This window comes from Dipodomys merriami, unplaced genomic scaffold, assembly GCF_024711535.1.
Source record: "Dipodomys merriami isolate MVZ:Mamm:240054 unplaced genomic scaffold, mDipMer1.0.p SCAF_38, whole genome shotgun sequence".
NCBI lineage: Eukaryota > Metazoa > Chordata > Mammalia > Rodentia > Heteromyidae > Dipodomys > Dipodomys merriami.
This window is the reverse complement of record NW_027205381.1, coordinates 8,631,808-8,645,636: the sequence shown is the minus strand read 5'-3', so window position 1 is coordinate 8,645,636 and position 13,829 is coordinate 8,631,808. Positions and strand designations below refer to the sequence as shown.

The following is a 13,829-nucleotide window of genomic DNA, read 5'->3' as shown; positions in this document are numbered from 1 at the left end:
CCCATCTGGTTTACCTCTGCAAGGAGTGAGTCACCTCCGCTGGTTCGACAGCAGCCATGGGCAAACCAGACCGTGGCATCAATCACCAAGGAAGGCTGACACTGTGCTCTGGGTCAGGGTTCTGATCTTCTGGAACATCATCCGAAGCAATTTGCTTTTATTTATTTATTTTTAATGGGCTGTGAATAATCCTCACGTACAAAGTATACAGGAAAATAAGGCACAGGCCTGAGATGCCTACTCTTACTCTGTTCTCTCAATGAATTTGCTTAAGTGGAGATCCTCTGAAAAATGTCTTCATACTCCATGTTTTGTAACTTTCTTTCTTTTTTTTTCATGCCAATACTGAGGCTTAAACTTGGGGCCTACTACCCTTGTTTGGCTTTTTACTGGAGGCTAGTGCTCTACCACTTGAGTGAGCCACACCTCCACTTTCAGCCTTGCTTGTTAATTGGGGATAAGAGTTTCATGGATTTGTCCCCTCAGGCTGACTTCCAACCTCTATCCTCAGATCTCAATTTCCTAAGTAGCTATGATTACAGGCATGAGTCACTGGTGCCAGGTTTTTTATGTTTTTTGTTTTGTTTTAATAACTTTTAGATTAAACGCTTTTCTAGCTAGTTGTTTCCAGATGGACAATTTAGTTATAGTGCCTCAGACATTTATCTAACTAATAGCATTGATTGTCAACACTGTTATATAAAGATTTCCCTCATTTTTCTTGGGAAAATAAGTTTATGAGGAGTTCACTAAAAGGTCTAATTCAACATCTATTGGCTGATAGATCTAACCAAATGCAAATTTTGGAGGCTTTATCCACTTACTCTGGCCTATTCTTCTTACTTAAAATAGCCTGTGCACATTTAGTTATACAAGACAAAGTAATAGTTTTTTTTTAATTAAATTGCTGCTGTTTTTATTCAAACCTGTAGAAATACTTGAATGTTTACAATTCACTTCATGTTACATGTTTTTATAACATATTTTTCGGCAATGTCTGTGTTTTCAAATATCAACTAGAGAATTCATATTTCTGTTTCAGACTGTGAGAGGTAGAATCTGTGAAGGAGAGGGCTTGGTTTCACCACTGAGTCAGGCTCCTTGGGAGTTTACTTGACCTCTCAGGGCTGTTTACAATTCACTTCATGTTACATGTTTTTATAACATATTTTTCGGCAATGTCTGTGTTTTCAAATATCAACTAGAGAATTCATATTTCTGTTTCAGACTGTGAGAGGTAGAATCTGTGAAGGAGAGGGCTTGGTTTCACCACTGAGTCAGGCTCCTTGGGAGTTTACTTGACCTCTCAGGGCTGTCAGTAATGGTTGGAACTTCAAGTCTGGGCTTGAATTTTGAGTCTGAATTTTCATTGAATTAGGGCGCATCTTTCTAGGTCTCCATTACCTACAAAATAATAAGTCTTTTAATGTGAGGAACAGAAGGAGAAACCTATCTATACAGCTGACTGGTTGGAAGGAGAAGAGATCTTTCAAAATCCTAAGTTCATGCTTGTGAGAAAGACATAGCTCTGGAAGGGAAAAAGGAAAAGGAAAAGGAAAGTATAGGCTAGAAAAAGAGGCTCAGCGATATATTTTTTTAAACCATTACATCCAGATAAGCATTGCAGTTTCTAAGCTTTGCATATGAAAGAAAATTACAGAACAACTAAACACAACCCACCAGGAGGCAATGTACTCTCTTTGTAGGCATGTAGACTTTAGTATAGACTGATAAAAGCAACATTGTTTATCATTAGGCTTGAGAACTGCCTTCAGCTCAGGGAAGTTGCTTAGGCTGCTGATGCCAGATGAGTGTGATATTAGCTTTAGCTAATAGCTAATAGCTAATAGTGGATCATTTGAATGTCCAAGTGAGTAAGTCAGACCTAGTATGTACTGTGGTGGAGGGATCTTCCATACTTTTCATCTTCTTAATGAGGGGAAATGGGTATTGATAGAAACAAATACTACTAGTTTTGTTTGTAACTGGGTGTTGGATCAAACAGGGTACTCAAAAGATTTTAAATTCCGTCCTGCTAACCACTGACAATGTGATGTTGTAGGATGTGTTCTATGTTGTTCATTCATGTGTAGGCTGTCATTGCATAATAATAATTATAGTAAATGCCTTATTTATTACTCACTTTTAGTAAGACAACAAAGTATTTAGTTGTAAGTTTTTTTCTTTTTCATTTAGTTTATTTTTTTAATGCAAACAAACAAATAAAGTAGTTTCACTGCATCAGATCTCTTTTTAATAAAGTTTCACATATTATAAGATGGCTATTTGCATGGTTTAAAAAATTGTCATGAATATTTTTAAATGTTATTTTTATTATCTTTAAGTAGTTGCACAAAGGGATTACCATTCAATATGTCAGTTTGAGTCAATGCATCTTGATAATTATCACCCCTTCCATCATTCTCCCCATCCCTCCCAACCCCACATATTCCCTCAATTTTCCTAGCTTTATAGAATATGTATTCAATATTATGACTGCATTCTCTTAGTGGTTTTTTTCTTTCTCAAAATTACCTATCATTAAACAAGAAGAAGGGGAGGGGAGGAGTAGTAAGAAGAGAATTGTCCTTCAAGTATTTAGTCACCATACTATGGCAGTTACACATCTCCCCAAATCACAACTCTCCAAACTTATCTTCTCAGACCATTCCCTTCAATCTCCAACTCACTGGGATGAATCAGCCTTCTCTTTATTTACTCCAGTCTCTCCTCTTGGGCCTAGAACTCATCTCTTCCGACTTTCTCAGACTTAATTTTCTTTCTTTTTTTTTTTTTTTTACAGATTAATCTTACTTTATTTTTTATGAGTACATTTCTTTTTATTGTAAAGATACTGTACAGAGGGATTACAGTTACGTGAGTAAGGTAATAAGTGCATTTCTTTCTTTTTTTTGGGGGGGTCCGGTCATGGGGCCTGAACTCTGGGCCTGGGCGCTGTCCCTCAGCTCTTCAGCTCCAGGCTAGCGCTCTACCACTTGAGCCACAGTGCCACTTCCAGCTTTTTATTCTTTGCTTATGTGGTGCTGAGGAATCGAACCCAGGGCCTTGAGCATGCAAGGCAAACGCTCTACCACTGAGCCACCTTCCCAGCCCATAAGTGCATTTCTTATCAAGCATTGTTACCCCCTCCTTTGTTTTCCCCTACCATTCCTTCCCTCCCCACCTCTCCAACTCCTCCCTCCCCCAGTTGCAAAATTCATTTTCAACATAGTGTCTTGTATATCTCATTGTTACAATGGGTCAACCTGTATCATTGTTTCAGCATGTTATTTCTCTTTCCCTCCCCAAATTAGAAAAATGTATATACAAGATGCAGGACACCGGAATCAAAATACAGTGAAAACAGGGGTTATACCATGGGGGACGAACATACAAAAGAAACAAAAACCCCCATGTAGTACATTAACAGCAACAGTGACAAAGATAAAACCTCTTGTGTCCCTATCTTGGGGTTCATTGATTTTCTCCACTATCAGTTTTTCCTTTTGCATTATTCTATGAAATCATCAGCTGTGTTGCTTGTTAAGAATGGACAGCAAAGCAAGAGCTGTCTGCCTTATCTCCATATCTCTGAAACAGTGTCTTTCCTCCATTGATAGCAGAAAGGGTTGTCTACACACTACGGCCTGTTCCACCTGTTCTGCATATCATGAGGAAAGCCTCAGACATTTCTCAACCCAGGCCACTGACTCCTAGTAGGCATGCCCAGGCCCCACATCACAACTTCTGTTGTCAAGATGACCAACCATCATATGCTCTTTTCAGTGGCTTCTCTAGCCTTCCCTTACCCAACTTCTCAGCAACAAGCGTTAGTGCCTTCCTCTGGACAACTCTTCTGGCCCCCTGGCTCTGCAGCATGATATTTCCTGTCAGCCTTCCTTCCTTCTTCCTTAATTTGATTCTTTGCAATACTTTTTGCTAAGCACTCTCCTCTGACTTCAATGTTAGCATTTGTCAAAATTTGATATGCGGCCCTTTTCATTACTTTTCAATAGTTAGCTGAAGAATGTTCCCAACGATTCTATATCTGAATCCCTGAGCCTGTGCATTATCTTATATTGTAAAAGAGACATTGTGGGTATGATTATGTTAAGGATCTGGTGATGGAGAATTTATCTTGGATTATTCAGCTTGGTCTTAAATTTAATCACAAGTGTCCTTATGAAAGAGAGGCAGATGGAAATTTGACTACAGAAGAAGAGGCAGAAGCAAGATAGGGGAAGAGGCCACAAGGAACACACAGCTTGAGAAAGCAGAAAAGACCGGGAATGGAGATTCCCTTCTTGAGTATTATCCAGAAGAGTTTGATACTGCTAACACTCTGAAACTAATTTCAGACTTCAGAGTCCAAAACCATAAGAGAATAGACGTGCGCTGCCAAGTGTTTCAGCCCTCTCTCTCCATAGTTAATTTCACCCATCTGCAAAGCTTTGAAACACATATTTATGCTAATTGAGTCAGAAATGTAAGCTAATTAAGTCGGCAACACATTTCTCTAACCCTACAGGTCTCATCTGCTCGAAAGAGTGCCCTGCAGTAGTCTTCTGGCCTTCTGCATTCCTCTGTCATGCCTGCCCTTTCCACACATCCCTGTAGTATTCTTCCAAATATGACCATATCACTTTTTCTAGTTAAACGCGTTAATGTATTTCCACAAACTTTTAATAGCCCCTAGAGTTTTTACCTTGGCTATAAGACCCAGTCTAACTTGGCCAATGCTTTGTCTAATTTCTTGGATTCTCTTCTGCTTGAGCTTTTATCAGTTCCTATATCTTTGTAGATCTTTCTTGTCTGAAAGCCTTTGTACATGCTCCTTGCCCTTCCCCTTCACCCTCTTCAACATCCAGATTCCATACTACTTTATGAGCTCCTTAGATTACCTTCTCTCAAATGAGTCTCTTCTATTATCTCCCATCTCTACTGATTTCCTTTGTAGCACTTATCTTACGAAAAAACAATTCTATGTTTATTAGTTTGACTTTTGTCTGCCTCTGCCTGGAATATATAAGGTCCATAAAGCAATGACCCAAGCTTGGCTCACTTATGCATCTGTAGCAAAATGATAGCAAAATTACATACCAGTTGCTCAGCAAATACATCCCATCATTACTATTTTGACTTTATTTGGTTGAAAAAATTATTTTTATTGTGAAAATACCATACAGAGGGGTTACAATTACATGGGCAAGGTAATGAGTACATTTCTTATCAAGCATTGTTGCCTCCTCCTTTGTTTTGAAAATGTTATTATATTCAAATGCCAAGTACCTTAAACAAACAAACTAGAATTATGGGAGAAGCTGTGACCTCCTCCTAACAAATGACACTGTGGCAATGGTTAAGGGAAGGGCAGACTTGAGAGGAGAGTGTGTAATTTAATCCCTAAATGTATCTTACAATTATGAAATGCACCTTCTCATTATAAAAAGCGATGTTATCATCAAAAGCAAAGTCTGAGAAGTTGTTATGGCCAAGACTGATAACTAAACATATCATACCATCCTACTTGGGATCCTGGAGCAGAAGAATATGCATATATGAATATGTAAAAGAAATGTGAATCAACCAAAACCCTTCTTTAAAGTATTAATAACAGTTTGCTAATTGTCACAATACATTTTGTAGGATAGCAGTAATAAAAGTACATGGGTGTGAGTGGGGTATCCAGGAACTCTGAACCATTGGCTTACTTTTTCTGTAAGTCTAAAAGTGATCTAAAATGAAAACTAAAATAAGATCTAAAAATTCATCTATTTTTCTTAAAAGAAGCAATGTTAGCTACACTTTCACTTGATGTATAAAATTCCTGAGGTTGTTCATGATAGCTATGAAAGATTAAATGTCTGTGTTTCAGCAGACATTATAAATCTATCTATATATCCTATCTAGCTCTTTGATGTAGAGGGTATTATCCCTATTCAGTAATGGAAAAAACTGAGGTGTTGAGATTGTTAGTGACCTATCCCTGGTCGCACAGTAAATATGTGGCAAATTCAGGAGTGAAGGCTGACTTTTGTCTTTGTTCCCTCTGAAAGAACATCAGTCTGTGTCAGGTGGCTTAGTTTAGTTCTTGCAGTTGGAAAGATAGCACTTTTATTATCCCTTAGATGCCACTTTTTCTTTTTCACGCGTGTGCAAGCTTGAACTCAGGATCTTAGTGCTGTTCCTGAGCTATTTTCCTCAAGCCTAAAGCTACTAGTGTGCAACAGCTCCACTCTTGCTGGATAATTGCAGATAAGAATCTGGCTGGTGTTGCAAGGCAATCCTCTAATCTCAGCTGCCAGAGTAGCTAGGATTATAGACAGTGATTCTCAGCTTTAGATAGCTTTGAAAGTCTTCAATTTAGACCATAAAAATTTACTTTTTTTCTTTTAAAATAATCACAAACATGAATGCTGTTACTTCCTTTTTTTCAGCCCCAGATTTTATTATATTCATTACTTGGGACACAAACTATACAAACACACCAACACTTGGTTTGCCTGTCTGCGTGCGTTCTTTATGTGGATTAGCCAAAGCTGATCTTTCTCCAGCAGGTCCCAAGGCCTGTGGCACCCCTGGGAGCTCTCAGAGGTACACCTGTGGCTCAGCTGGTGCCACTTATTTCTACCCTAAAGCCACAGTACCGCCCTTTCTGCCTCTTCCCCCACCGCTTTCACAGTACGGCACTGACTGTTCCTCGAAGCTTTTAAGAAACTACCTTCCTTCCTCTGCACGGCTTTCTCAGCGTTGGGCTGGGTGGAGGCTGCGCCCCGCAGTCGGCAGGTGCCCGGGGCGCTAGGGTCCCCGCGGAGCACCGCGCGCCGGGCAGCGAGGAGGCGCGCACGGCAGCCCCGCGCACCCTGGCGGCGCGGCTCGCAGCGGGGAGACGGAAGATCCCGGTGTGGGGAAGAGTTGCAGACGCGGGGGGGGGGGGGGGGGGGGGGGAGGGACGAGGGGGGGAGGAGACTCTTCGGGAACGCCCCTCTTGCGGGGCGGGCGCGGGGTCTCGGCAGCCGCGCCCACCCCGCGGGCCGTCCGCGCGCTTCCGGAAGCTCCGCGCCCTGAGCCCCGGTTTCCCGCGGTGGTGCCGGAAGAGCACTTCGCGGCTCGGGGCACCGGCGGAGCTGGGGGCCGCTCGCGGGGACCCGGGGCCGCGCCCTGCTCTCGGGGGGCTTTTCGCGCCTGCCCGCGTGCAGAGCAGCCCAAAGGCCGGTCCGCGGAGCGCGCGGGGCGGGCATCGTCCCCGCCCAGCTCTGCCCGCCGCCAGGTCCCGGCCCAGCCCGCGCGGCTGCCGGGCTCACCGGATGCCGAGACAAAGGGCCGCGGGATGCGCGGGCGGCTGAGGAGCGGAGCGAGCGAGAGCGACGGCCGCGCGCGGGGCCCGTGACGCGGCGGAGGCACAGCCCGTGCTAGCGGGCCTGCCCTGGCCAGCCCCGGAGCGCAATCGCCATGGCCATCGCCCACCTGGCCACGGAGTACGTCTTCTCAGATTTCCTGCTGAAGGAGCCCACGGAGCCCAAGTTCAAGGGGCTCCGCCTGGAGTTGGCGGTGGACAAGATGGTCACCTGCATCGCGGTGGGGCTGCCCCTGCTGCTCATCTCGCTGGCCTTCGCGCAGGAGATCTCCATCGGTGAGGCGCAGGGCGCGGGCGGCCGGGCCGGGCCGGGCCGGGTTTGCAGCCCTCGAGGCCGGTGAGATGCGGTTGTGCTGGGGCACGCCCCCCGCCGCACTCGGAACCGCAGTGTGCTGGAAGGCGGGGAAGGAAGGTGGCCCATTTGTTTATGGGCTGAAGCCTTTGTCCACAGCATCTTGTGTCCCCTTCGACCCTACTGCCCTGTTACTCAGCCCTTTTGTGCTCTGGGCCCCACTGATCACACTGTCACAGGTCCTACCCCAATCACTTGAATGGCTTCCTTGCGCCAAGTTCCCCTCCGTCCCCTCCCTACCAGTGTCGGTGCCAGAAAAGTTGGGGTGGCCGAGTGGAGGATGTGAAGAAAGCGCTCCTTAAGAAGTATGTTCTCCTGTTGCTATTTTACATCCTATCGATATTGACTTTAGTTCTCAAGGATTGTGAGTGATGGGAAAGACTCCACTTGTTGGGTATTAGATCCTCTACTTAAACAGAATAGAGATATACAAACCTCTTCACATACATTCCCATTTCTGGGAGATGTAAGTCTGAGATTTAGCCTCCCAGACTTAAAAATCCTCTTCATGTAAATTCCCATTTCTGAGAGCCTATGATTCATACCTTCATCCTAGCTACCCAGGAGGCTGAGATCAGCTCAGGTAGGAAAGTCTGTGAGATCTGATCTCCATTTAAGCACCACAGTCTGGAAATAGAGCTGTATCTCCAGTGGTAGAGCGCCCTTCAGCCTTGAGCGAGTAAGCTTAGGGACAGCGTCCAGCCCGTGAGTTCAAGACCCAGTACTGGCATGCACACACAGGTTTGTGAAATTAAAAGTTAGGTGGATTGGGCAAGATCATGGGGCTCAGTGGCTGGTTCTGTGTAACAGATGTCCTGACTTTCAGTACAGGAGAGTGAATGAATTAATAGGAAGATGGTGTGGGGAAAGTGTGTGGCTTAGGACAGAGGATTGGGTGGAGTTTTGATAGTCAGAGAAAGGTCATTTGCTGAGAGTTTGATATGGCAGAGAATGTTCCTTGTTCCCAGAAGGGAAGACACAGGGAGTGTCCTAGCCAAGGGTTTCTGGGATCCTGAAGCAAATGTGGGCCTGCATCAGATTACAACAGACTAGATGGACAGTCCCAGGAGTGCATAGTGATTGATTGAGTAGAGGACAGACTGGTTGTTAACAGCATTTAGAAATAAGTTGGATAAGGCTGGGCGCTGGTGACTCACGCCTGTAATCCTAGCTACTCAGGAGGCTGAGATCTGAGGATCACAGTTCAAAGCCAGCCTGGGCAGGAAAGTCCGTGAGACTCTCTAATTCCATTAAACCACTAGGAACCCGGAAGTGGTGCTGTGGCTCAAGTGGTAGAGTGCTAGCCTTGAGCTGAAGAGCTCAGGGACAGCGTCCAAGCCCAGAGTTCAAGCCCCATGACCGACCCCAAAAAAAAAAGTTGGATGGTGGTTTGCAGAATCAAGATGTGAAGGAAGAGAGATGGTATGGCTAGGCAGAGTGCATGCCATGGTGGAGGTCATCAGTTGAGATCTGCACAGATGGTGCAGAGAGGAAGGAGAGGAAAGGGTATCTCTGAGAAACCAAGCAGTAATAAGAAGCACTTGACTCCTTGAGTTGTAATCAGACTGTAAAAAGGAAAGACTGGTTGAACTTGTTAAAAAGTTATAGATTGGGAAGAATAGATATTAAGGAAAATGAGATGAGTTTTGTGTTCTGCAGCACTCAGGGTTGAGTTTGGCAGGAAGTTGTCAGGTTTAACTGCAGAAAGTAATTTCAGTTTCCCTAGTCTTTGGCCAGGCATAGTCATATGCATTTCCTTTTGCTTTCTGGATGGATGACAGGGAGTTGTGGCCTCCGGCTGAAAGGGAAACCAAGTTGCATGGGTCTTAGAGATAATTTCTTGCTTCAGCAACCACTTCTTGAGTACCAGCTATATATTGAACCATGCCAGGCAACAAGGACCTAAGAATAAAGGCACCTCATTTGGAGAGTGGACACTTATTTGGGGCAGAGGACTAGGAGAGAAAAGTTGATTACTCTCTCCAGGACTAAAGCCCACTTGTAGTCCATTCCTAAGCCACCTGCATCACTATTGCCTTAGATAGGTCCAGATTGTGGGGTTGTCCAAAAGGTATTTTTTGGAGGGTGGGTTTATCCAACAAAAGGTTTATCCAGCACTGCTGAGGAGGGTGTGGAAGTATTTTGAATCATGGTCTTCTTTGTCCAGCAGGACTGTGCTACTTACCCAGACACTAAAGGGAACTGCTAGTAGGTAGCATCTTTCAGCAGTCTGTGACTCAGTCAGGTGCTGTGCTCCAAGGGCCAGGATGGTGAAGCTTAGCAGGCACTTGGATGAAGCATAGTCAAGGAAGTTCCCACCTTTGAAGTGTTTCAGGAGTGCCACAGCAGGAAGCTAGGCATGTGAAATGAAGCCTAGGACCAGGAGAGACCAGCCAGGTTATTCAACCTACACAACATGTTTAGATACATTAAAACATAAATTTGGATAAAACCAGAGGGATCTGCAGAAGTATATATGTAAATACATGGAGTTTGTACCTGGGATCTTATCATACAACATTTAAATTTGTTCAGCAATAGAGTTGCGTGTCCTCAGACCAGGAAAAACAACAACAACAGCAAAAAAAGAGAGAGAATCATAACAACAAAGAGGAGGTGGAGTAATTTAAATGGAGCGTGTGACAGCGCTGCATCCTTCCTCTTCTGATAATAGTACCTAGTCTCCAGAGGGGAGAGTCATTATGGTCATCTTTTGCACATTTGTTATGGCCTATTCATGTGTTTGCCTCACATACAAGATACTAAATCTTTTATTGATCCCTAGAGGCTGAAATCTTGCATGGCCATTCTACAAACATTTGTTGAGTAGATGACATGTGTGATTTTGGTGTCTTGAGATGCATATTAATGAGCCAGATGAGCATAGCACGTGTGAGATACAGAATCTGCCCCTTGGAAACACAGTCCAGTGGAGAAGTTGGACACAACCTTAATAATCTAAGAGTCATGGGATCTGGACAGCATCAGCGGTTTAAACTATAGTTGTAGTGGGAAGGGGTAGAAGGAGGGGTTTCTTCTGAATCACAGGAACAACTGGAGGTGTTGAAAACAAAGTTTGATTTGAGCCCTGGATTCAAATTCCAAGGTTATAAAGCAGAGTGAGATGAAATAGAGAGGTGAGACACATGGGGATGCCAGAGTTTGAATGTCATGGAAATGTGTGAGTTGCAGTTGGTATGCAAGGGGATACAGGTGCTTCTACTGTTTTCCTATTTACATTGAGGTACATGCATTCAGTTAGACATAGGAAATCACCATGGATCATCACACATGTCAATTTTCCTTTTTTCTGTTTGGACTGATGAACTAATGTATATAAATTTGACTGATTGTTATTAAAATCACCACAGGGGGCTGGGAAGGTGGCTCAGTGGTAGAGCGTTTGCCTTGCATGCCCGAGGCCCTGGGTTCAATTCCTCAGCACCACATAAGCAAAAAGAAAAAAGCCGGAAGTGGCGCTGCAGCTCATGTGGTAGAGCGCTAGCCTTGAGCTGAAGATCTGAGGGACAGCACCCAGGCCCAGAGTTCAGGCCCCACGACCGGACCAAAAAAAATAATAATAAAATGAAATCACCACAGGGCCTTAGGTCCTTTCACCTATATATTCAGTAGCTTACAAGTATAAGTCCTTGTGTGGTGGGTGCTGGTGTGGAACTGTCTGGGCTGGTAAAGATTGTGGTGGAGGGCTGGGAATATAGCACAACTGGTAAAGTGCCTGATGAACAAAAGTTTAAAAACAAACAAGTGATGGGGACCAAGAGCAGAGTACCCCTGCCTTTCTCCCTCATCAGATCTTGCTCTGCCCACAAGTGAGGTGACCAAAAGTTAGGCTTGGCTTGGTCACCAAGGTGGAGGGCAGCTCTGGGATCTTTTGCAGCAGCCCTCATGTTCCCTATCATTCTCCCTAGTCACATCTTCCCTGTGGAAAGTGCTCAGTAGAAACTTGGTGAAGGAAGTGCTGGGACCCAGTAGTGTACTCTCCTGGGTCCTCTCTGGCCAGACACTGCCCTGAGGGAACAAATATTTCAGGTATGGGTCCCAGTTGCTTGAAGTTTTTCTCCTAAATGCCATTTAGTAAAAATTAGTGCTGTTCTGTCAGGACAGCTGGACTTCCTCACAGATTGCCTCTGATAAAAGTCATAAAGGATATCCGTTACTGGGGCTTGATCTAAGGGCTTGTACATCACCCCTGAGGTTGTTTTGCTCAAGGCTCACACTGTACCTTGTATCCACAGCTCCATTTTGAGTTTTTGATGTTTAATTAGAGATAAGAGTTTTATGGATTTTCCTGCTTGAGCTGGATTCAGACTGGGATCCTCAGCTCTCGGCATCCACAGAGTAGCTAGGATTGCAGATGTGAGACACTGGTTCCCTGCTTCCTTAGATAGTACTTGCGTGGTATAGATAGTACTTTTGTGGTAAAAAGGAATCTGTGTTCAGATCCCCGCAAGGCTGTACTGTGGGAGGATGAGAGATATCATTCTCTGTGGGTCAGATATCACACATCCTCACTGTCATGAAGGCAGGAGAAAGTACAGCTCTATACCACACAAGGCCCTGTATTCTTTTTTTTTTTATTGTAAAGATACTATACAGAGGGTTACAGTTACATGAGTGAGGTAATGAGTACACTTCCTCTTGAACATTGTTACCCCCTCCATTGTTTTCCCCCTACCATCCCCTCCTTCCCTACCTTCCCCAAGGTTCTTTTTTTTTTTTTTTTGATTGTGATTAAGTGATTACATAATTTCTGGAAATTCACAGTATTGTGGAATAGTGATGCTCATTTAAAGTCACAAGTTCATTCTAACTTTCCTGGAGCAAATTGTCTATCACAGTCTGTAACATATAACATGTTATACACCATACATGTGATCAGCAGCATGGGGATATTTAGTAGTGGTTCGACCAGATGAGTGGGAGTTCTTTTTTCTTAAGTCCTGTTAGTTTTGTCATATCACCTAACATTTTGGATTTAGCATCCACTTAGGGAGACCATGTACCGTTTGTCTCTTCGCTCGGCTTACCTCGCTCAACATGATTCCTTCTAGCTCCATCCATTTCCCTGCAAATGCCATTGTTTTGTCATTTCTAATGGCTGCATAATATTCCATTGTGTATAGATACCACAATTTTTGGATCCATTCATCTGTGGTGGGGCATCTGGGTTGTTTCCATATCCTAGCTATTGTGAACAGTGCCGCAATAAACATGGAGGTGCACGTGTCCTTGTATATTGGTTCCTGTTGTTCAGGGTAGATGCCTAGAAGTGGTATGACTGGGTTGTAAAGGAAGTCAATCTTTAGCTTTCTAAGGACCCTCCAGACTACTTTCCAAAGTGGTTGTATAAGTGTACATTCCCACCAGCAGTGTGATAGGGTTCCTGTTTCTCCACATCCCCTCCAGCATTTGTCGTTGGCTGATTTGTGGATGTGAAGGCCCTGTATTCTTAACACGTCTGTTCCTATGGAGGTGCAGAGAAGTTCAGGAAAGAGCGAGATGACGACTTACTGTAGAATACAAGCTCTACATGGAGTCTCATGGACTTCTCTTTTTAACCATCATCCATCTGAAGCCTCAGCCCCTGATGCCCAACTTAAGACAAAACTTTAAGTAGACCAGACACTGAATAGAATTCATATTCTTAGGGTGTTTTTCTTTTGTTTATTTTTGGTTTTGATGGTACCCTAGACTTAGGGCTGTGATAGGTCCAGTCCTTTGATTTTTGGGTGCCATAGCCTGGCTTATACCTTCAGGAGAAAAACAACCCAGGCTCTTGCTAGGATGTTTCTTGTACCAGCATAGCCTCATTTCTGGGCACAGACAGATAGGGTCCTTAGGAATTCCGCCGTGCTCTTGTGCTGTCTTTTCGGGCAGGCATTCGGCCAGTCCCAGTGAGTCAGACGGAAGATACCATGGCTGCCACTTAAAGAATCCTTGCTTTGCAGGGGGGGAAGGGGGAGGAAGGAGAAGGATTGGGATTGGGGGGGATGGGGGAGGCTGGGAAGGGATGTGAAGGGTGAGGAGGCTGCAATGCTTGGTAAGAAATGTACGCATTATCCTGCCCATGTAATTGTAACTCCTCTGTACAGTATGTTC

General features: G+C 44.3%; 1 protein-coding gene across 1 annotated transcript in view; it reads left to right on the top strand.

Annotated features, from left to right (window-relative positions):
• Nucleotides 1-7,216: 7,216 nt before the first annotated feature.
• Panx1 (pannexin 1) overlaps nucleotides 7,217-13,829 on the top strand; it is a 54,018-nt gene continuing 47,405 nt past the window's right edge. The window contains exon 1 of the mRNA XM_069989504.1: nucleotides 7,217-7,633. Coding sequence (XP_069845605.1) covers nucleotides 7,453-7,633 — 181 coding nt within the window. The 5' untranslated portion in view covers nucleotides 7,217-7,452. The remainder of the gene's footprint in view (nucleotides 7,634-13,829) is intronic.